This window comes from Pogona vitticeps, chromosome 2, assembly GCF_051106095.1.
Source record: "Pogona vitticeps strain Pit_001003342236 chromosome 2, PviZW2.1, whole genome shotgun sequence".
Lineage (NCBI taxonomy): Eukaryota > Metazoa > Chordata > Lepidosauria > Squamata > Agamidae > Pogona > Pogona vitticeps.
This window is the reverse complement of record NC_135784.1, coordinates 234,114,166-234,139,565: the sequence shown is the minus strand read 5'-3', so window position 1 is coordinate 234,139,565 and position 25,400 is coordinate 234,114,166. Positions and strand designations below refer to the sequence as shown.

At 40.8% G+C, this 25,400-nt stretch overlaps 1 protein-coding gene across 1 annotated transcript in view; it reads right to left on the bottom strand.

Moving 5' to 3' along the window:
• Positions 1 to 12,902: 12,902 nt before the first annotated feature.
• The window catches only part of C2H9orf85 (chromosome 2 C9orf85 homolog), a 39,280-nt gene continuing 26,782 nt past the window's right edge, over positions 12,903 to 25,400 (bottom strand). Inside the window, exons 2-4 of the mRNA XM_020798618.3 lie at positions 25,240 to 25,346; positions 18,152 to 18,265; positions 12,903 to 15,778 (exon numbers count right to left, since the gene is read on the bottom strand). Of these exons, the coding sequence (XP_020654277.3) occupies positions 15,592 to 15,778; positions 18,152 to 18,265; positions 25,240 to 25,346 (408 nt within the window). The 3' untranslated portion in view covers positions 12,903 to 15,591. The remainder of the gene's footprint in view (positions 15,779 to 18,151; positions 18,266 to 25,239; positions 25,347 to 25,400) is intronic.

Sequence of the window (25,400 nt, the reverse complement as noted above, 5' to 3'; positions counted from 1 at the left end):
GGACTAGACCACTGGCAATAAGTTTTTATTATATTTTGTTGTTGTTTAGTCGTTAAGTCGTGTCCCCATGGACCAGAGCACGCCAGGCCCTCCTGTCTTCCACTGCCTCCCAGAGTTTGGTCAAATTCATGTTGGTCGCTTCAATGACCCTGTCCAACCATCTACTCCTCTGTGGTTCCCTTCTCCTCTTGCCTTCACATTTTCCCAATATCAGGGTCTTTTTTAGGGAGTCTTCTCTTAGTTTAAAAATTTTGCGAGGGGGTTGTCATCAACCACCTCAAAGGAAGGGGAGATGTGAGAAAAGGCAACCGAGCATGAGGACCTTATCTTCTGCACCTAACACGGAGGTGTAAACAGAGCTAGAGGACAAGCAGAGCCACCTCCTAGTATGCCAGGGAAGCGGTCAGGGACCTGAGGCTCTGGCAATGCATCCCCCAACTCATATAGCGCCTCCCAAGTCTAAAGCATCCTTGCTACTGCACAGGAGCCACAGTGCCTACCCCCAAGTGACCTTCAGCACTGGAAACAGAGTAGCATCAGGTGTGACCAAGGAAGCTCTGAGAAGAGCAACACCATGGAGCTAGGTCACCATCCCCCACCTTTACCAGCCCTCCCTAAAAGAACTGTGACCTGGATTGGAACTCCTACTTCTTACCTGTCTCTGCACACTTGGACTTTTAGGAAGCTCAGAGAAGGCAACTGAAGTTCCAGTTAGACTGACCGTGCCCAGGAGTGAGTGGGTATTTCTTGAGGGAAGTCAACATCCTAGAAATATGGGGGAAGGAGCAGTAGGGACTAAAGGATTAAAGAACCTCTTAATGAAGGTGAAAGAGGAGAGCACAAGAAAAATGGTTTGAAGCTCAACATCCAAAAAATTAAGATCATGTCCACTGGTCCCATCACCTCCTAGCAAATAGAAGCGGATGATATGGAGGTACTGGCAGATTTTATGTTCTTGGGCTCCATGATCACTGCAGATGGTGACAGCAGCCACGAAATTAAAAGACCCCTGCTTCTTGGGAGGAAAGAGATGACAAACCTAGACAGCATCTTAAACACACAGACATCACCTTGCCGACAAAGGTCCGCATAGTCAAAGCTATGGTTTTTCCAGTAGCGATATATGGAAGTGAGAGCTGGACCATAAAGAAGGCTGACCACTGAAGAATTGATGCTTTTGAATTGTGATGCTGGAGGAGACTCTTGAGAGTCCCCTGGACTGCAACGAAAACAAACCTATCCATTCTGAAGGAAATCAACCCTGAGTGCTCCCTGGAAGGACAGATCCTGAAGCTGAGGCTCCAATACTTTGGCCATTTCATGAGATGAGAAGACTCCCTGAAAAAGACCCTGATACTGGGAAAGTGTGAAAGCAAGAGGACGAGATGGTTGGACAGTGTCACCGAAGCGACCAACATGAATTTGATCCAACTCTGGGAGGCAGTGGAAGACAGGAGGGCCTGATGTGGTCTGGTCCATGGGGTCACAAAGAGTTGGAAATGACTTAACGACTAAATAACAACAATATTTTTAATATAATGAGCAACAGCAATGGATTAGTTTTTAAACGCTATAATCCTGTAACATGAAAGAATATAGGGATTGGCACTGAGTTAATGGCCATTAGACAGGAATAACTATCTGAAAGTTAGAATCATAAATAGTATGATCAATACAGGTCATTTAAAAGTTCATCAGAAAGCAAAGCATAGGAATTAATTCTTCATATACTTCATTCATCTGTGTTTTTCTGTGCTTCATTTTTAAATTGCACCCTGTTGTTTTACACCATGCGGCTACTTGTTTTCTGCTCCTACAATTGCCTGCACTGTGTAATAGTGAACCCTTGAACTATGCTTTGTTTTATTTACCAGTTCTCAGTATACTTTGGCTTTAGTATAAAAGGGGGAAAGATCAATTAATGAGCTCAGCTGGAGAAGCAAAATGCTGATAGTTTCAAACCACGTTCTTTTACCTTTAACCAAATAAAAATCAGCTCTACAAGTCACTATGGTTACAACTCTGCCAGTGAAATGTAATGCTTCTAGCGTGTAAGTGAGTTGCCCACACACTTGTGCTTCATATTTTTTCATCAAAAGCTATTTCAGACCTCAAAGAAATACCAAAAGAATAAAAACACAGAAGGAATATTGGTATCAAGATGTTTGTTCAGTGTCTTTGAGTCTGTTCCTGGGAAAGAAGGTGATGTGGAATCAAAGAGACAGAGTCACATCATATCTTCACTTGTCACTATTACATAGTTCCATCCCCCTCCACATACAGGTGTATTGCTGTTTTGCCATGTCTCAAGATTGGTTCTGAGATATTTACTTACTTGTTACAATTATAGTTTAAATTTTCCCCTGACAGTTGAGAAAGATAGGCTACAAACTTGGGCACAATGACTCACCTTTTTGCACCTTAAATTCTACCCAATACAGAATAATCCCACTTGCTACTGTTGGGGAAGGATAGCCCATTAACCGAGCTCGTGTTCACTGATTGGGGGTCGCAAAACAGAACAAAAAAGTAAATATTAGTAATACAACAACAAAACCTTATTGCTTTCAAAATCAGAGAATCACACACACACACACACACACACACACACACACACACACACACAGAGAGAGAGAGAGAGAGAGAGTATATGTGTAAATTTGGTCTTGACAAACAATAAAACAGTTGCTCTTTTATAGCTCCAAGTTGAATGTTTCAAAGTATCAAGCGAGCATGTGCAGGAATACATAAATAAAAACAGCTACTGAAAAGCAACTACAACAAATATAGCTTTCTGTGTTCGTGTCTGTTTAGAGTATGTGATCAGAAAATGTTTAATCAATTACCCTCTGCTTAACCTGACACAATGAATATAATCTTCTAGCTCTGATGCCCAAAACTGGACACTTCCACATTCTGTCCCTATATAGCGTATCTTCAGTGGTGTGGAAGAGCTGAAATGAAACAGAGGCTCTGACAATGTCAGCATCTACAAACCTATAGCTCTGACTTGCAACACATTTCTATAATATTCACTAGTCCAGCAGTATTGAACCATATTTGTGCAGAAGGAAATCTCATTGTCTTTTAATTGGTTTTATCTTAGGTAAACAGAGTGGGGTTTTTCTTTCTTTCTTTCTAAGTGGATCGCACCTCTCACATTTTTTGGTGGGGTTGGAAATTAAGATAAAAAGAAGAAGAAGTATCATTGTGGCCATGTTTTGAATGAGATGGACTTGTTTTCAGCCTGAATTTCTTTGTTGTATAAATAAAAACATAGTCAACAATAACCTTAAATTTCAGGCCCTCTGTTTAAAAGCAAACCAACTTCTCCAAACCAAATCTGTTTCATTCTCTGAATTTATTTATGTATTTGTTTGTTTGTTTTATATACTGCTCCACTGGTGCAGTACACTATTCTGCAAAGTTTACAACATAATAAAAAAAGCAAACATATAATAGTAAACTTTTATAAATAAACAGTGGAAGAAATAAAAACAGCCAAAGAGAGAAAAACTAAAGGCACCAAAGGGCACATTATCTCTGTGACAGCAGGGCATGAGGCATAAAGTCAAGCAGAGTCATGGTGAAAGGCCTCCCTGTAAAGCAGTGTTTTGATCTGCCTCCTAAACTTTACCAGGGAGGGAACCAGGTACAGCTCCACTGGGAGCTGGTTTCACAGAGCCAGTGCCACTGCAAAAAAAGGCCCAGCCTAGATTACTTCCAGTCCTCCTTTGGGGTGGCTCCCCAGGGGAGCATTGCCTGGGAGGATCTGGTGGGTTGGGCAGATAACATCGGGGAGAGACACTCTCATAGGCTGCATGATCCAAAACAGTGGAGCGCTTTATACATAAGCACCAAAACCTTGCACCTGATCCAGGACACAAAGGGTAACCAGTGGAGGTAAGCCAGACCTGGAGTGATGTGATCAAATTTGCTCACTCCTGCCCCTCAAGTAAGAAGAAGTTATTTAAAGCCTCCCCCTTAAAGAAATATATTTTGCTTCCACTATCACTTAAAGTTTTCCACTAGAAAATACATTATAGAATTCCATTCTATGTTTCACTAAAATCTATGTGTGTGTGCAGAATTTTCAATTTTCAAATACAATTGCCTTTGTACATTTTTCCATTTGGGTAAAAGGCACAAATAAAGACTTCAAGCTTTCAGCCTCCTCTGCTGAGCTTTGCAGCAAGTCCAAAGGATTATGTCTTCCTCATATGTTTCCCTGCTCTGTCATCTGTCTTTGGTCTGGTAACAAATATCTTTCAGTAAGGGAAAGACTGAATAGCTCTACAGTGGCCAAATCCAACCAGTGAAAACCTTGCAGACATATAATGTTTTTTCCCATCCTGTCAGCTTCCCTTCACAGTCACTGCAATGAAAGATGTCTGACTATAGCTGTAACTACACTGTTTAAAGTCAGGAAATACTATGGGTTTGGAACGGCCTGATTCACTTTTTCTCCATTGACCACATGATGCAAAGAGAAATGCAAATCAGACCAGAGTCCCCCTCACCCCATTTCAAAATCCTTAATTCTCCTCCTCTGCCAGTCTTTAAAATAGGGATTTGCATCTGTTCAGGCATGTGACTACTTGAACTGATGCAGAAAAGGAAGGACAGCCTGTCTGTGCACGCCTACACACACACACACACACACACACACACACACACACACACACACACACACACACACACACACACACACACTTTCCCCTTGACTCTTTTCTTTTACAGCTTCTCCTCTCTCTGTGGGCAGAGTGGAGGAAGCCAGTACACACTCAGAGAGTAACACACAAAAAAGCCACCAGCAAGATTTTTCTTTTTTCCTTTTTTCTTTCTTTCTTTCTATTTTTAACAGTTAAGAGCAAAACCTCCTTTAAAAAACCGATTACATCAAACCTAAAAAGATGAGGAAGCCTGGATTTACAGTTTGTTAGACAGTTCCCTTTTAATGGCACCACCTGCTGGTCTATTGCAAACAAGGAATAAGCAATGCAGGAACAAGTGATACCTTTAATTGACAACATCCATCCCATGGAAAAGGATGTGGATGTCTTCATCCCAATCACAAGCTCTGATTAGTTTAGTTTGGCCCCATCCTAGGAATCCATCCTAGGTTACATACTCTCTTTTGTTGTTGGTGTTTAGTCGTTAAGCCATCTTAAGACATGACTTAACAACTAAACAACATCTCCTCTTTCATCTTCATTAAGAGGTTCTTAATTCTGGCTTGGGATTCATCCAGTCCAGCCTTTCGCATGATGTATTCTGCATATAAATTAACTAAGATGGGGGACAATATACAGCCTTGTCGTACTCCTTTCCCAATTTTGAACCAATCAGTTGTTCCATATCCAATTCTACCTGTCTCACATATAGATTTCTCCGGAGACAGATAAGGTAGTCAGGCACTCCCATTTCTTTAAGGACTGCCATAGTTTGTTGTGGTCCACACAGTCAAAGGCTTTTGTGTAGCCAATGAAACAGAAGTAGATGTTTTTCTGGAACTCTCTGGCTTTCTCCATAATCCAGCGCAAGTTAGCAATTTGGTCTCTAGTTCCTCTGCCCCTTCGAAATCCAGCTTGTATTTCTGGAGTTCTTGGTTCACATACTGTTGAAGCCTACCTTGGAGAATTTTGGGCATAACCTTGCCAGCATGTGAAATGAGTAAAATTGTACAGTAGTTGGAGCATTCTTTGGCACTGCCCTTCTTTGGGATTGGGATGTAGAATGATCTTTTCCAATCCTCTGGCCACTGCTGAGTTTTCCAAATTTGCTGGCATATTGAGTGTAGCACCTTAACAGCATCATCTTTTAAGATTTTAAATAGTTCGACTGGAATGCCATCACCTCCACTGGTCTTGTTGTTAGCCACGCTTTCTAAGGCCCACTTGACTTCACTCTCCAGGATGTCTAGCTCACGGTCAGTAACCACATTATCTGGATTGTCCGGGGCATCCAAATCTTCCTAGTGTAATTCCTCTGTGTATTCTTGGCACCTCTTCTTGATGTCTTCTGCTTCTGTAAGGTCCCTACCATTTTTGTCCTGTATCATGTCCATCTTTGCACAAAATGTTCCTTTAATATCTCCAATTTTCTTGAACAGATCTCTGGTTTTTCCCTTTCTATTATTTTCCTCTATATCTTTGCACTGTTCATTTAAGAAGGCCCTCTCGTCTCTCCTTGCTATTCTTTGGATGTCTGCATTCAATTTTCTGTAATTTTTCCTATCTCCCTTGCATTTCATTTCCCTTCTTTTCTCTGCTATGTGCAAGGCCTCGTTGGACAGCCACTTTGCTTTCTTGCATTTGGGATGGTTTTGTTGCTGCCTCCTGTATAATGTTACGAGCCTCCATCCATAGTTCTTCAAACAGTCTGTCCACCAAATCTAGTTCCTTAAATCTGTTCTTCATTTCAAAGTCCATTAAGGCTTCTAAAAGTAAGTGCAAGCACTAATGACCCACAAATATTGGTCAATAGTACCTACCCCTCTGTATGAGTTTTGTGCAAGCTTAAAAAGTATCTGCCTTTCTCAGATGCACACACCACTCATCTTTCCTCGGGTGGAGATGCATGGTTACATGGATGAAATTTAGTAAGTTCATCATTTAAGTGTAAAACTCACATAAATTTTAAAAGAAATGAAAATATCGTAAATCTGAGGCAGCTCTAAAGTTGATCACACAGGAAGCCCTAAAGAAAAATCTTGTTCTGTTTTGTTTTGAAACAGTTGTGGGAGCTGGCCTTCCTCCCTTTGCTTTAGTGACATCTGGTGTTCTAAGTTAAATCCTGTACAACAAATATGGAGATATTTCTTAATTGTGTGTTCGCAAGTCAGTTCTGATTTGTTTTTTTTAGGGTTTTCTAGGCAGAGAGTTGTCAGAAGTGATTTACCATTCCCCTGTTCTGGGGGAGGGGCTGGAACTGTGCAGCTTGCCCAAGGCTACACAGGCTGTCTCTTCTCCCGGGAGGCACTGTGCGGAATTGAACTCCCAACTTCTGACAGCACAGCAAGATATGTAAACTAGTGAGCTATCCAGTTAGCTACTGGAACTGAAATATTTAGAGATCTTGTATACCTTGGTTCAATCATCAGTCCAAATTGAGAATGCAGCCAAGAAATCAGAAGACTGGGACTAGAAAGGGCAATAATGAAGGAGTTAGAAAAGATCCTGAAGCGTAAGGATGTGTCACTGGATACCAACAGCTAGGTTATCCACATGCTTTTCCAGTTATCATGTATGGGTGTGAAAGCTAGCTAGTTAAGAAAGCTGTGGGGGGAAAATGATTCATTTGAAATATGGTGCTGGAGGACAGCTTTGCAGATACCCTGGATTGCCACAGAGACAAAACAGTGGGTTCCAAATTAAATCAAGCCTGAACTGTCTCTGGAGAGAAAAATGTTGAAACATATCCTGTTAGTCTGTGTTAGCCAAGCTTACTGTAAATGAAGATCTCTTAGCAGATGCTGCCCTCAGTTTAAAAAATCCAGACATGGCCTTTTTTTCTCCCCCAACCCATGCAGAGCATATATTAGAATTCATGAGTTATTTTACTCAGAACAAAGAGACAATATGTGTCTTTGTCTTGTGATGAGTTGGGGGGGGAAGCATCCTCCATGGCACAATGAGGGCAGCAAGAATGCTGGCAAGGGCACATTCTAAAATGCTGCTGCTGCAAATGGCAGCATTTGTGTGTGTCAGTTATTTGGTTTGGTTCAAGTAAAACCAATGCACAAAAGCAGACTTGGTTTATATGGCTTCCCATAATACTGAACTACTGAATCCTAGGTTGTTTTTTTTAAATTCTCCAGTGTAGAACAGACCTGCCTGGTATGAATTTCTCCTAACCTGAACTATAAATTTCTTTTAACCATGCAGGTAAAAACTAAAAATGGATCCGGGGTGGGTGGGAAACGTCCTTATAAGACATTCTACAGTGGAGATTCATGCAGCTGGTGATCCTGGCTTAACTGTTCACCCTTCCATCATTCCTAGCTAACTTTATTGATAGCTAGGTACAGAGCAGTAAATGATCATTTTGGGGCCCCTGGGCAATCAGCAGTCTCCCCCCTACTCCTCCCTGGTACACGAGTCCCCTTTGAAGAAAAAGAAAAACATGGTCCCAACTCCCTATTCTAGGAAAAGAAAGTAAGTTTGTGATTTCAGAAAAAGAGAGGGAGATGAATGGAGGCAGAAAGTGTTGCCACTTTCCCCATACCTTTCATCAGCTGATTCATCTTTAGAGGTTGGTGTCCTTTAGATGTTGGTATCCTGGGGCAAAGGCCCAGTGGCTATACCTTAGCTGTGTATTTGTTTCATACTGTACCTATAGCACTCCTCATTTGCAAAAGATTTGGAGATGGGGATACAGACATATTAACAGAAAATCTTAAATTGGGATATTTCGATCCCTACACTTAGTTTGTGTATGTGTGTGTGCGTGCCTACGTATGCATATTCATCAGTATCTGTCGGGTACTGCAGGACAGCTGCAGGCAGCATTTAGTAAGTGCTATTCCTTAACTCACCAGAGTAAGCAACTCCCAAAGTAGCTAGGGCTTGTTATAGCCAGCACGTGTACAGAACTGCAAAGAAGTGGCATACTGCCTATTCCATCTTCTTTCTCTAAAACTGTTTTTCTCATCCTGGAGGTGGTGACCCTCAAGGGAGTCACAAAGTGTTTTCTGGGGGGTTGGGGGTCACCTTGTAGCCCTCATTAAATAATTTCTTCCTTGACCTTTCAGAGTGGGATATTGCATTTAGGATGTATGTATGTGTATGTATGAGAAACAGGCTCTTTGGAGGCAGGAGAGAAAGAAGCCTCTACTTTCTAAGAAGGAACAACTTTACCCCATTAAAACTGCCTTTTTATGGAAATGTGCCAGTGTGTTGCTGCTGCTTACTTGGCTATAATAAAATGGGGCTGTGACTCGAAAAAGTCTGGGAACCAGTGCTCTAAGAATAAAATGTTAGCATTACATTCTTGGTAGAAGTGACCCAGGCCAAAAGCAAGTGATTGGACCAAGCCCATGCCTTCCAAAATGCCCAGATTAGAACTGTCTTAATAATGAAATACTGCCCACATCCATAAATGTTATTCCGGAGGCCAGAGTGAAGCACTTTCACCCTGTATGCAGAAGGCAGATAATGCTGATATCCACACCCTGTCTAAGAGGATGAGGCAACATAGGAAGGGATAAAAGAGAAAGCCAATCAGTACTTCCAAAAAACTGCTAAAGAAGCAGGTTCTGTTAATCTTCAGAAAGCAATTCCCTCTACTGGGGACGCTGCTGAGAAAGAGATGACACATATTTCATAAAAACAGGCCAAATCCATAAACACATTTTATATGTTTAGTAAAGTGACAAAACAGACACATTGAAAGGTCATAACACAATGGTATGTCTTCTGCCTTCTTCAGTTGCTCTGAATAAAAGGGTTCTGCTGTCAGGAATAGAACATGGAGGACTGAGCGTTCCAAAGTGGACAACAAGAGTTGTCAAGTGCTGTCCTTTGGGTCCATCAGAAGCGAGGGTACCAGGTCTATATATCCATACATTCTCTTTCTAAGGCAATCAGATAGTGTGGGGGAACACTTCTCCCCAAAGTTGCTAAGCTGTTGGCTGATTCTTCAGTGCAGAGAAAACTCTTCTGGATAATGTCATGGCTGCTTCTGAGAGGAGGAGCTACTACCCATTCTTCCTCTTTCTCATAGTGATAGGGAGCTAACTTAAAAGCCTTTCTTTGGGCCAATCCTAATGGCATTATGTAATCATTGTCCTATCTGAACTCTGTCAACTATCTGTATACTGTCAACTATCTCTGAGCTTGTAAGGTTAATAAAAGAGTCCTCCTGGGGGTGTTGCTCCAGAGCTGTATCGAGAGGTGTGTATGGAGGACTCTGCTGGCAGGCATCCCTGCGTGTGTGGCTGACTTCTTTAAGTTCTCTAAGACTATTTGCTATGCTAATTACTTGTGATCACATAAACTATCAGCCTTCTCATTTCGTGACCCTACAAGATAGTGTTTCTATCCCAATGACCAAAAAAATTGGACAGAGCTGGACATTCCAAATTGAAGTGTCTAGCTACTGGTTGTTTTAGTTTCCTGATTGAGATTCCAGATTTATGATTCCTGAAGCATATACATAGGTTGGTTGTTGTTTCTCCTATATACAGTAGATGGCAACTTGGAATTTGTGTTCAGGGATTTACATTAGATTATAAAGCCTGTATGCGATGTCATAGCAGGTCTTGTCAAAGTGCTCTTGAGGGTGACTGATTTCCTAAAATACATGAGGGTGATGAGGCACTTGGATTGAGAAGAATGGATTGCTGACTACTGGTTTGAGGACAGCTCACACAAGTCACCTCCATAGATTTAGGAAGACAGCCATGTTTAATAGCATTGTATGGTTCCCTACAGACTTCTGATGGCTTTAAGTATGCATGTGAGGATTGGGTTGTTGAGTCTAAAATGTATCCAAACCACATAAAACCACTTACAGTATTTACAATGCATCAGTGCTGCTATACTTGGTATGTAATATGGTCTATTTGTCTTTAAAAAATCCATTAAATTGCTGTTTCAGTACTGCTGGTCTCTCTCTCTCTGTATTGTGTGGTAAAGAGGAGTCCTATTATTGTACAGGTGAACTAAACTGCACACAGAACTACTTAGCAACATAGGAAGCTATCTTATACTGGCCCAAATCTTCTTAATTAAGCCCACAAGCACAGCAGAAATGCTATAATCTTTGGAGACAATTTACCTCATGCTAAGGACTGTAGACGTCATTTGCCGTGTACAAAATCACACAACTTTGGCATGTAAAAGATAATGTCTATGGTGATTTCTCAACCTGAGGCATTTTACTTGCAAAAATGATGCATCATTCCAGTGTAAATCCCAGTATTTTGATCAGTGAGTGAGACCATTGGTCCAGGAACTGTGCATTGTCAACTCTGACAGGCAGCCATCATGACAGGATTTCAGGCAGGATTCTTAATCAGTGGATCCCTAGTATTAAGTCCTGGTTTCCTACTTAATTACAGTACTACCCAGGCCCAACCTAGCTGATTATCTAAACATAAACGTGCCTTGTAAGTTAAGAGTGGTGTGCTGGTAGGTCCTCATGTTTTATAAGGAATTCACATATATTTTCATAATGTAGTTCCATATTTGCATTTTAAACAACAACCCACAAGGCTGCTTAAATGTTTGAGATGGACTTGTAGTAAATGACATACGATGCTATTTGCCCAACAGTAGTTCAGGGATTCTTCTGTCATTAGGCAGAATTTGGCAGACAACTTAGGTAGCGGATTCTGAGCATAATTAAATGGCAAAAATTCTTCTTTAATTTGTCTTTATTATGTTTTTACTGCCTGGGATTTTCCTTCTCCTGTGCAAAAATAATTTGCCTAGCTTTGGATACTCTTTGCCTTTAACTTGGTTGGCTGGAAATGGGACTGCCCTTTGCTGCTCTGACTCAGCCAGCCAAATGGCTTCAGATTGCCTTGGCTGTAAGGACAATACAGTATTGCTGAGTAAATGACTCTTTTGGTAACTGTAAGCATATGCTGTGTGTAGATAAAGGGAAAAAAGAAATGCCACACAGCAGAATGGAGCAAAAAAAGAAAAAAGAAAAAAAAAGAATCACAAATACCCCTTTCCTGTTTTCTCTTTTGGGGTATGACATTTGCTTCTTATGCTTTGAAGACTAAACTAATAGGTTTAGTCACCATCAGAGTGGCAAATATAATAATCATCATTTGTCGTCAAGTCAAATCTGAATTATGGCAACCTTGTCTTTCAGTTGCCAGAATGATGATGTATTTTTCCAACAGTGACAGGATTTCCTTTCACCTTTGGATGTAGTGGGCTGCATCTTTAGCAATTGTTTCCAGCAATATTATCATTCACTGAAAGGATGTTTGTCAGATGGCTATCACTCTCCTGAGTAAAACTGATTGCGTATGATGGTCAGGATTCCAGTTTCTCAGTACTGAATCAACATTTCCAAGCAGAAGTTTTCTGTTTGTTAGTACCTGTGTTGACGTAGAGACAGCAGGAAGGTAGTAAGAATCTTGTGCAGCCAACATCTGTGGCATTCCAGGGAAACATTTCCTTTGATGATAGCGAAAATTGATATTGAGACACAGAATGGGTGACCACACTGGCAATCTAAATTAGAGCAATTTGTTTTTGTATCAGCTTGGTTCACAGTTTTCCTTGTGACCACATTCAGTTTAGGTGACCACACAAAGACTTCAAGGTTGTTTCAGTGCCAGTGATGCAAGTTCAATCTGCACTCTCACACACACCTCTCCTTTGATACTGCCCTCCTTTCTGGAACTGTTTAAAGGGTTGCATGGTGGTAAGAAAGGAACATACACATACCATGGAAACATTGTAGTCATTGTAGTCACCAAGTGCAACATCAAACACATGGAATCTGGATGCCCACCAGCAGCAGAATGAAAGTTAGACTGCAAGGAGATAAAAGCAAGTTTCTACATCATCTTTTACTAAAGGTCATCACTGGGCCCTTCACTTCTACTTTCTCTGCTTTCTATCACATTTACGGCAGCCCCTTCCTTCTCCCAAACTCCTATAGTGCCTTCATTGTACCCTACACACATGATACTTATTAGGCAGGAAAAGCAACAAGGAGTCTAGTGGCACATTGTCAAATACAACGTATTAGTTTTTGAGGTGCTACAAGATTTGTGGTTGCATTTGCTACAACAGATTAACACAGCTACTAACACCTTCCCTCCTCCTCACCCAAGAATATAGACAAGCAATTGTATAAATACTCCAGTACAATGTAATCCCAGGTCAAAGATGGGGCCTAAATGGTTTTTTTTAAGGAAGAGATAATAGCACAACCATTGTTCTGCCTTTAATATGGACTCTTTTCAATAAAGTAAATAAACATTATAGAGAAAAACATAATGGTAACTGGCATCTATATAATTAGAAACTTGGTTCCCCCCTCCCTGCACTGCCCTAAAGGAATGGCTCAGCTTAATGTTGCCTTTTTAGCACCATGATGCTGGGTGCACAAATTTGTATTTTTACCAGCCCAAACCTGAGCAAAACAATTGGCATTACAGTGGTGCCTCGCTTGACAATGTTAATTCGTTCCAGCGAAATCGTTGTAGAGCGAAAGCATTGTTAAACAAAATTTTTTTAAAACCCATTGAAACGCATTAAAACACAGTTAATGCATTTCAATGGGCTGAATACCTGCTCGTCCAGTGAAGATCCTCCATACAGCGGCCATTTTTTGTGCCTGTATAGTGAGGAATCCGTCCTAGAAAACAGCGGGGGGCCATTTTGAAAGGCAGTGGCCATTTTGAAATCCGACGATCCGAAACAGAGAACTGATCAACGTGAAGCGAAATTGCCCCATTTAAAAATGATGGCAAAAACGTCGATGTAATGCGGATTCGTCATAGAGGGGGTAATCGTCCAGTGCAGCACGACTGTATTTTAGGCAGTCCAAGACTTTCTCCTCCTGGTGAGCTATACTATACTGTGATCTTTAACAAGGACTGTGGCTAGGAAGCTCAGGGGAATGGTTTGGGATAGATCAGAGTGGAAGAAACTGGCAGGAGTCAAATGGGGGATTTTTCCATGTTGAACTGGGTTGGAGACCTATCTGCCAAGCTTCTCCCATCCTTATCATTAAAGACTGGAGACAAGAGGCACTTCAAAACCCAGAAAGATTCTGTATGGAAACAGAGTTCTGATCTGTGGACCAGCAAGATCTTGTGTTGATCAGAAATGGATTTCAACCCAGGAATTTGTTGCAATGGGATTTACTCCCCAAAACACATGCAAAGGCTTGAGCTATGCTTTGCACATTCAAAATATGGTTTAAATTTGGGCCTGCCTGCCCACTTTTGTTTGGCCCTGTCCCATGCCCTGAACCCCACGTTGGAAACCAATCCCTAAAACTTTCCCAAATTGATGGTTGGCCCCTGGTCTGAAAAGTGTTCCCCACGTGTGAATGGATAATCCCTCACTGTGATGGGCTACTGCAAACAGTCTTCCATGATACTCACTTTAAGTGTTCCTCCCAAGCAGCAGACATGGCAGGGCTGGTGGTAAGATATTGGTCAAAAGTCTGTTGTGTTTTTGTGCTAGTGTAATGCAGCTGCTACAAATCCTCACAGCAAACTGCCCCAAGTTAAGAAGTCAGAATAGGCATTTGCTGTTGCAGGCCAAGACACACAACTTGGCCTGCAACAGCAAAAGCCTATGCTATCTTCTTGATTTGGGGCAATTCACTGCCAAGATTTATGCCATTAATTGTAATTTGAAGGATTTGGCCACCATCATTCCGATAAACAGTGTTCCATCATTAACAATAAAGACAGAGACGGACATGGACCTTTGTTTGGAGGTTCATGCCAGTTCGTACAAGTGGCACCATAGGTGCCATGTATTCCCTTCCCCCTCCTCACCAGCTGGCGCGCACTCCTCTCCTGTTATTTGACCAGTGTCCAGCAGGAGCACAGCCCTCCTCACCCCACCTCCTCGGTTCATCACCGCTCAGACAAGGCAGGACAGGGTCCTGTCAGGGACGGGTTGAACAGCTGGAGGAGGAGGAGGAGAGGAGCATGCTCTGACTGGTAAGGGAGTAACTGGCTAGGGAGACGGGAGAAGGGAACACGTGTCACCTATGGTGCTGTGAGTATGAACCTGCACAAACCTCCAAACCAAGGTTCATGCCCATCTCTAATAAAGACCAAATGTACTGTTTACTACCATGGGTTTCCTACAGCACCACTTAACCTGTCATCATAGAAATCCACTACAACCTAATCCTATTTATACTTACTCGAAGCCTAGCTCTATTTTAACAGATTGCAGTCTTTCATCTCAGATCCACTGCTTGCCAACACACTGGAAAACTGAGCGGAGAGACTTCACATTCTTCTTGAGTTTTACACAGGATGCCATAAAACCATCAAAAAGGTGATTTACGTGCAATTCCTTGAAAAAAAAAATCATGACCATCAATAAGGATCTGAGACTTAAACCCATGTTTTTGTCTCATAGTGGCACAGGAAAGCACCAGATTCATGACTGTGATGATTTAAGGGTTAAATTGGAGAAAAAAGAGAGAGAGAATGAATATAGTGGGCTCAGGAAAGAGGACTAGTGTCAGAAAATACATTTTAAAAATTGCAGCAGCAATGATTTAGGAAAAGACTTGTTGATGTAGCCAGAATAGAGGAGGGGTCTGAAGGAGAAAAAGACAATTACTTATCCTGTCTTCAAAAGGGATGTTTACCTGAAGAGAAGAATGACAGGGGCACTGTGACAGCAAGAACCAATAAACATGTAATTATATATACATAAATGCAAGATCTTCCAGTAGATTTGGCTCATAAATTAAGAAAATTCATCTATAAAATTAGCACAAATTGTTCCAAATGCAATGAGCCTTACACTGTAAATTGGGTTTGATGTCTGTTTGATAAAAAGCCAAGCTGCTTCCTTTAGGCATACAGTCTTCTGGTTACAAACAGAATGTGTCCTGAAAACTGTTTCTTTGGAGAGATGATTAGTTTCCTGTCCTTTGCATTTTAAAGTCTTTAACCTGCTTCACAAGTGAATCCAGCTCTTCATCGTCATCCTCCAGGTCACTTAAGTTCAATTCACTGCCTTCCTCGGATCCTCTCCTTCTATCCCTTCTCCTTGGATCAGTTGTGGAAGGCTCCTTCTCAGGTTTCGCCAGACTCATCTCAATCCTAAAACAGAACGTACATGGGGTCATCTATCCTGCTGCTATCCCTGAACTTTCACACTAGGATGTGGGATGGGGAGGAAACACCTTTTATACAATTCCCTACTTGGCAGTGATCTAATACAGCAATGAAGAGAATGAAACCTTGGGGGAACATGACACCAGTCAGAGCATGCTGGCCTAGAAACAGAAAATGACTGATAATAAGCAAGAAGAAATTGCTAGAATAACAAAAACAACACTGATTCCCTTTAACAACTCAGATTTGATTTCTCCTTTCTGCTGAGGATATTAGCTATGAACCACAATTTCACAAAAACAAGATGTGGGTTATTTTGTGCCTCTCATATGACACAGCACCCGATCCTGTTTAGAATTCCACATTCCAAAAGCAGGGTAACAGTTTCAGCTGCAGGCTGTCACAGACAAAAATAAAAACCACACTATTTAATGTGCATTTGTATACTGCTAACAGCAGCTAAAACATAAGGCATTACTAACTCCCTGTTGGGGCACTTAAGCAAAAACGCTCCATTAATTGTTAGTAGGAGAGAATTTCTGAAATGTTTAGGCAACAGGTGTGAGGAAATGACAGGCATGTGAGGAAATAGGAGGAAATGAGTGGCATGTGAGGAAATAGGAGGAAACTGGGACTTGTGGTCATGTAACAATGGTGTCTGTTAGGTTCTGTGTAAATTGGATTTAAAAGCACTGAAATGTTCTCATGAGATTGTTGTTCAGAGTTTGCTCTGCCTGACACAAGATAAGAAGCAAGGATGAGGAGACTGGGGGAAGGCGAAACAACACATACCTCTTAACTGGGAGAGGATAAGACACCTGGAAGATATCATGTGAAATAGGGGAGTGGACTGTGTTACACCCACTTGATCCTAACTGGTTTGTCTTTTGAAGGAGAAGGGGGAGGAATAGCCCAGCTTCTCTAGATGCTAAGATGTAGACAGCAAAGATGATTACTTAGCATGGTTTTAGCTGTTAATTATTTTACCTAGGAATATTATTTAATCATGGTAATTGCTGGATATGCTTAATGCCTTTTAATGCTACAACTGTATTCTAATGAAACTACTTTATTTTCTTACTAAAAAGAATTATTCTTAACTGAAGGACTTGTCTCTTGAACGGCAGGATTCCACCTAAATCCAGTGAGGATTGAGAAGGTCACTAATTGCTACTGTAAAATAGAAAGGTCCTACTTGGTCAGTCTGTCGTGCTATTTAAGGAAGCATACAGACAATGACTGATTGCTTTGCAAGGAAGCAAGATTTCTCTTTAAGGCCAAGATCTGTCCACGGAGCAAGGACTACGCACTTCTGAGGCTTAAAGGACCTACCTCAGGCACTAAAAGTGGTAGTTTTGCGTCCAAAGTGACTCCTCGCCAGAGATCATTATCTCTTTAGGGAGAAGTGATTCTGACAATAGGCTTCCCAGAAATTCTTTTTAAAAACAGCTTTGATTTTCTCACCACTACTTGTCTGTCTACTCTGTCTACTCTTCTGGATAGGCATAGCATCTTACTACAGGGAAAACGAAAGTTGCTTTTTAATGCTGCAAAGGGAGGATACACAGAATATAACGAAAAGACAAGGCATTGATAGATGTGTGACAAAGCCTCACTCCCTGACAAAGCTCAATAGTGCCCCCTGGAGCATCTGAGACACTGGGCGCCCTGCCAGGCAGTTCAAATATGCCAAATGTTTCTTTTGTTCTCCATACACATTCAACATTTAATCTGTTTGCCCAGATATTCAGCATTGCTGGCTAAAATTATGCCGGTTCATTATAAATGTATAAGTCATAAACAAGGTGGGTTAAGTTGCTAACCAATTTCATAATTCTGGAACTGTATAGATTCTGCCCCAGCTCAGGGACCAAAGCTTGTTGGAAGCCTGGAATCTATTATGGTTGTGCACTTCCCTTCAATCTCCAATCCAAGCTATACAGCAGGTCAGTGCCCTTCAGATGTGATGGACTGCAAAACCCATAACCCCAGAGCCCGATATAATAGAACTATGCTGGTTGTATTCTGTGGTATCATGGGAATTGTAGTTTGATGCATCTACACGGCACTAGGTTTCAGAAAAAGGAGTCAGGGAAAAGGCACAGGTGGATGATCTTGCTTGTTTTTACATTAAGAGGCTTCTTTTCTTTTCTACTCCCAAGTTTCAGGCTTTTGGAAGCACAGTGTATTTCAGGGCCATAGGATAAGAACGAAGCCAAAGCTCTGTCCCCTGAAGGCATGGGGATTAATGGAAAGAGTACATTTTTAGTTGACCACCAGAGCCAGGCAAAGTTTGTTAATCCCCAAGAAAAATATGTAGGTGTCTGATGATCACCAAATCATAAGTCAAATTCTTACGGAATCACAATTTCTTCTTTTTTCCCACACTTGGCACAAAGATTGAGTTCACAGGCACACGGCTTGCAGACAATGTGATACGAATCCTTTACAGTCTTCTGCAGACATTTCACACTGCTCAGAGAAAAACAAAAGGGCAATTAGAATTGTTAACATAACTGTTTTCCACAGAATATTAATATTTACCAGGCCAAGCAGAAACCTATGAGGTAATTATATCCAAAAAATGCACCAGATGCAAACACAGGAGAAGAAATGGAAGATTTCCAGGAGTTAATAAAGCCATGGGAGTTGTTTTCAGAAAAAAGTTGTGAATCATACAATACTGATTTCTTACCAAACTTAAACTTACTTTACTGCTCAAGAATGTGATAAAAGTTACTATGTATTTTAGTACAGTATTGGTTGAAATCCTATTGCTTAGCATAGTAAGTCACACCAGAGTAGGCCCATTGAATCAGTAGGGGTTTTGGTGAGTCAACTCCTCCACAGGTTCTACTGACTCAAATAGGCCTACTCTAATTGCAACTTACTATGCTAAAGTAACTTGTTACTAGAGCAGGCCCACTTGGATCAATAGAACTAACAAGGAGTTGATTCACCAAATCCCAATGATTCAGTGGGCCTAGTCTAGTACGACTTATTATGCCAAGTAAAAGGATTTCAATTACACACTCAAAGGTCTAACATACAAGGTTTTTTAAAAAAACATTTATTATTAGATGTTTTTATCCCGCCCTTCTAGACAGGAGTCTACTCAGGGCGGCTCACAATATATTATGCACAAAACAGATTTTAACACAACAATTAAGTTAACATCACATCCTGTTTTAGGGGAGGCAGTGACAAATTGTTGCATCTCAATGTACTCAAGTGTGTTTTCTTTGTGCCAGATGGAGAGAGAGATTATATATTGGAATAGCATGTGGGCCATACTGCACTTCATATTATATATGGTGGGCAGCCATCTTCAAGTTTTTGTTCTATATTCTATTAATGTGTAGTATATTCTGTTCCTAATCTTAAATGTGAACTACTACCCAGCTGATATAAAAATATGAAGATACGCATAATCCATGTTCTGGAACAAAGTCAGATCTTCAGGGTATAATCTGGATGGCTGAATTCATTATTTAGGAAGTAAGCAAAGTATGGACCCTTGTGAGGCCTCTGCATTCAGCAGATACTGGGGAGTATGAATTCTTAGTTCAGAACAAGTAAAAGGTTGCTTTCTTATGATTATGGTTTTTAGAGTAATCATATGTGAACTCACATGCTGGGATTGTTCTGCACCTATGCAGAGCCTTCCAGATGAGTTCAGGTAGATGTTTCAAGTGAATATATGTGATCCAGGGCATGCAAAGTGGAGTAGGGAACCATGGTTGTCATAGATACCAAGAGGTGATAAGGACTGTTTGAATTGTTGTTCTGCATCTTGAATATTGTCCTAGGGGGAATTAGGGGAGTGTGTACAGTGGTGCCTCGCTTAACGAGCGCACCATTTAATGATGAATCCGCATGGCGACACGTTTTTTGCGATCGCATTGCGATGTTCTGAATAGGGAAAACATCGCATTGCGACGATCGGTAAGTGTTTCGCTTACCGATCTTCGCATTGCAATGTTTTGGAACAGCTGATCGGCGGTTCCAAAATGGCCGCCGGAAGAAGAAAATGTCCGCCCGCAGCGTTTTCGCGCTGATTCCTCACTTACCGAGGTGGCGAAAATGGTGGCCGGATTGAGGATTCCCGCTTAGCGGTGAGTTTTGTCCCCATAGGAATGCATTAAACGGAGTTTAATGCGTTCCTATGGGGTTTTCCCCCCCGCATAGCGACGTTTCCGGATAGCGATGTTTTTCCTGGAACGGATTAACGTCACTATGTGGGGCACCACTGTATTGTACATAGCTGTTCCATGAATAAACACATGTCCTAGCGCATATATAGGACTTCAGCTGCAGTGGGAAAGGAGAGGACACAAAATTTTCTGTGGGGGTGAACAGACTCACCTCAGGGAATTCTCCACAGTGGAACAGGCAGAGAGCACCTCAACATGCAAGATCCCATTCATGAAAGATTGCTGGCATTCAGCTAAGTATATCTGACGTAAGCGGGGGACAACTGGCAAGACCTCACTGGATATGCAAGAATCCCCAAACTGAAGCATCAGATTTAAGATTTCCAAATGGCTCTGCCATTGCTTGCCTATATTACATAATGCATGGTGGTGATGCTTGTGACTACTTGCATGACTATGCTACAAAGTATGGGTTTGAAATAAGGACATAAGGAGGATGTGTACCAAGAATGGGACAAATCAAAATACTGCCTGGGTGCTACTGGGAGGTCTCATCAGCTTGGCTGTTTTCATCTGGTTATGATCCAATTTGTCAGCCTTCTCACTGAAAAGTCTAAATTCATCAAATAAGAGGTGCTTCAGCAGATAGAAGATGTCTCAGACAAAGCAAAGGAGCACAGCCATGTATGTCAACATAAGCTCACAAAGGATTTGGCTGTACAATCTGTGAGGGGTCTGACAGCATTAATTTATTACCCTGCAGGTTTCTGATCATCTATGTGAAAAAACTGAAGCTGTGTGCCAATTGTCTTCAGGAGGTTTATCTAGGCTGCATCTCTGTCCCATAGGAACTGAGGATATACACCTATATGGGCTTGGCAGCTAGCAGTCCTATAAAAAGAGGTGCAAAGACACAGCCCTGTTTCACTCCACTTCGGATGTCAAAGGGATCTGATGTTGAACCATCAAAAACTACAGTGCCCTTCATTTCCATATGAAAGGACCCGATGACGTTAAGGAGTCGAGGTGGACATCCAATCTAGGGAAGTATTTTAAAGAGGCCGTCCCTGCTAATCAAATCAAAGGCCTTTGTGAGATCTATGAAGGCCACAAAGAGTGGCTGTCATTGTTCCCTATATTCCTCCTGCAACTGTCTGTGGGAGAATACCATGTCAGTGGTGGATCTATTAGCTCAAAATCCACACTGAGATTCTGGACAGACTCTGTCTGCCAGGACCTGGAGCCTCTTCATATTTATTTTATTTTATTTATTTATTTATTTTATTTCTATCCCGCCTATCTGATCATATTAGACCACTCTAGGCGGCTTACAATAAAAACAACAATGTAATTTTAAGACATTACAGCAGAATCGTAAATAAAAATAAAGAACAGAGTAAGAAAAAGATCGTCAAGGGTTTTCTGTTGGGAAGGCCTGCCTATACATCAATGTTTTTAGTTGTTTCTTAAAAATGCCCAGCGAGGGAGCCGCGCAAATCTCAGGGGGCAAGTTGTTCCAAAGGCGAGGAGCCACCACCGAGAAGGCCCGGTTTCTGGTCTTTTCCTTTCGGGCCTCTCTCGGCGTTAGGCTCCTCAGCCTTATCTCCTGGCTCGCGCGAGTGACACGGGTAGATCTTGGTGGGAGAAGGCGTTCCGCCAGGTATCGAGGTCCTAAACCGTTTAGGGCTTTATAAGTAAGCGTTAACACTTTGAAATCGATGCGGAATCGGATGGGCAGCCAATGCAATGCGGCCAGGGTGGGGGAGATATGTTGGTATCTTCTCAGCCCACTGAGTAGTCTGGCCGCCGCATTCTGCACCACCTGTAGTTTCCGCAGCAATCTCAAAGGTAGCCCCACGTAGAGCGCATTACAGTGGTCTAATCTCGAGACTACAAGCGCATGCACCAGATTCAGCACAACACGGGCAAGCAGCTTCTCTACAATGCTACGCAGAGAGATGCCACGGTAGAACTGCAGTCTCCCCTGTCTCCTTTGTTCTTATACAGTGTGACGATGTTTGCTTTGTTTTTGAATTCTTTTTATGCTCTGTAAAACATTTTGTGTGTCTCTTAGTATTGTACTTTTTTAACGTGCACTCCAGTTCGATATTATATTTTGGTTTCTCGGTTTTATGGTTTCAAATTTTTTTGTGCTCTTCGTGTAAACTTTTTGTTTAGATATATAGATTTTGTCACTCTGATTTTTCTGTAAAAATTTTCTTTGTGTCTTTTTAATCCTCTTTATAGTGTGCATGAATATATATTTTCCTCGAAGCTTAATTTAATTTCAAAGTTTTCGTCTTGAAATTTTATTTTCTTGCATTGTGGTTTGTTTCATGCCCTTTTTATATTTCTTTTTGCGTCTTAAAATTCACTTGTAATTAAATCATTAAAAGTTACTGTTTGGGGGGGCATTTTATTTTCTTGCAATTGAATTTTATTTTCAGGAGTCATTGGATTTAAGTTTCTTTCTTGAATAAATAAATAAATAAATACCGCTGTGGGGAGGGGGGCAATGATAACTTCCTCAATGGCCCAAGGGGACATTTCTTTCAAAAAGGTTAAGAACCACTGCTGTAATAAATACTACAATAAACAACAGGAATTTTTTACAGCCTGAGCTTAGAAATGCTACAATAGACCTTACTAGTATAATTCAGACATAAAATAGATGTCTACTTATAGAAAAATATAATTTAATATAAAACAGACAAAATATAGTAAGGCTTCAGTCTTACAGTGTAAGCTCCCAAAACTCAAAGATCTTGGAACTGCTTTCCAAGTACTCATGCTTAGAGTCTGATTACAATATCACAACAACTTGGCACAAAATTAACAAAGCTAAACCCATGTTTACATTCAGCTATATCCCAAAACATACATCTTTTAATACACTCATTTAATCCAGTTCATTCCTCCAATCAAAACAGAGGAAGTGGTCTGAAAGATCTAAAGTTTCCAGCTCTGAACTGTCACTAGATGTGATTTTCCATTCTGGGGAAACAGAATATTCACATGAACTGAAGCATGTTCCAGTGTTCATACGCAAGGCTGCAAACTCAAGCACAGATCTTCTAGCTGTCCTTTAGGAGCAGTTCCATTTGCAACTGTTAATATTTAGCCAGATGTTTTTAGAATGTTTCATCTTATGTTTGTATATCACATCTAAAGAAGATCAGGATACATTCCTTTTTTTCTCTCCCAGATAAACGGTAGCCCTGCCTTCATCTGTTACTTTGTGTATTAAAACACATACTGACTGGAGGCCTTCCCTCCAGTCAGCTAACTCTTTTCATTTCTCTTTTCTTATCTTATCCCAACCTAGTATCCTTTCTTAATTAATTGTTTTAATTAATATAGAAATTGTATTTTATGACTATATATATATTTTATATAGATCTATTTTATGTTGTAAGCCGCCCCAAGTAGACATTGTCTAGAGGGGCGGGGTATAAATAAATAAATAAACAAACAAACAAACAAACAAACAAACAAACAACATATTACACTTGAAGCAGTTATGAAAAGTGAGATGCATCAGAGACTGCATTGTCCAAAAAGCCTTGCCAATCCATGCTTCAGGCACAATGTGTTTGCTGGACTCTCAAGACTATGCCGGACAAAAAATTACCAAATATTAATCTGTATGTAAAAACATTGTTCACACATGAAATTTGAAGTGTGTGAAATTATTTACACAAAATGTTTGTGTAAGTATAGTACTCCAGCTCAGCACTGAAGCAATACTATCCTCACTGGCATTTCTACCTTTGAATGTTGACCAAAATGTTTTTCCAGTAGTGTGAACTGAATGCAGCAACCATTTAAATACATTGCTTTAATAAGTAGTTCACCCACAAATCTGAAAGAAAATTTTGTCTCTTTTTTCCAAATTTCAAAGTTCCTATTCAGATTTTCAGAAGTGAGAGGGCTTCAGGACAAAATCTCTTCAATGGTGTTTTATTCTCTGTTCTCTTTCTAGGTTTTTCTAAGCCGCCCAGAGACCTTTGGGTAGTGTGGGCGGCATATAAAATAAATAAATAAATAAATAAATAAATAAATAAATAAATAAATAAATAAATAAATAAATAAATAAATTAAATAGGTATTAAAATCTCTAAATAAGACAGCATATCAGGAACCAGTGCACTCTGCAGCCCTGGCATGAGAAATATCGCGACATTTACAGCAGTATGGCTCCAAAGAAGCATTGGTAGAAATTTGCTTCCACACTCCTTCTTTCCACTGGCAGATTTTGCTGAGGGACACAGGATCATCCTGAATGGGGTGGGATATGGTATGGGGGAGTGAGGGAGGTGACAGCACCATAAAAATCAGTTAAAAGTACCTTCCATGGACAACTTTGCAAAAAGGCCTTTGACAGTGATCCAGATTTACACGTGATCAGCTGTTCACATACACAAAAACACTTTCAGTATAGAAAATTATTTCCTCAGATGTCCAAATGCTTCCTGAATTAGCTCTTCTGTACAGTATACAGTAGAATGAAGAGCCTTAGTCACAGAGCTGATTTCAAGCACACCCTTTCCTCCTTCCGATATCACCAGTATGATACTTTTTAAACAAAGTTAAGCCCAAAGGTTGTTTACAAGAAAAGTGCAAGGCGTTCCTCTGCATGAATCACCTAATGACGCACTCAAAGAGCACTTTAACATCAGCAAATCAGAATACACATTTACACAAAATGTAGGTAATGACACCTCAGCTTTGCTCTGCTACAAGCAGGTTGTTCCATATGCTGGGAAAGGATTCTGCATTCCCTCCTGTTTCTTTTGTTCAGATAACCACCTCTAAAGGCAACTTCTCATTCAAAACCAATACATTAGGGCTTTGTTATAATCATTTGCACGTGACTTACTATTTTCTCATGCGTAGAAAGAACAGCCAATATTTATTCAGCTGTACATCTGAGACAGTTTAAAGTGCACTTCACAGGCTATTTACCTAGATTAATGTAAAGCAGTGTTTCATGGGTCTGATTTAATGACAGTCTTTACTCTGCAAAGTTTTGTATTAACATTTGCTTAGTATGCTTCATTATTTGCAAATTAATCATCAGAGAGCACAAGATAATGAGCATCTTTCTCATCATTGTGATCTGCAGATTTTTGCCATGTTAAAAAACAAAGGGAAGAAGTGATCAGGCTTCTTCGTGACCTGATCCATCCTCCCCTGAGCCAATATACAGCAAGTTTTGCTGGAACAAATGGTTAGACTTGACTGAGCAGACAAAATGACCAATAGTACTAAGCTACAGAACAATTCACTTACCATTTTTTAGGCTGGGTTAATGGTTTGTACTTGCTGAATTTCACACGCCATTCCAGGACCTCCTTACAGTGTTGGCACAGCCCTTCATGGAGCTTTGCATTAATTTTCTAAAAGAAAATGTTCAAATTTGCATTTGTTTAGTTGCGCTAGAAAAATAAATC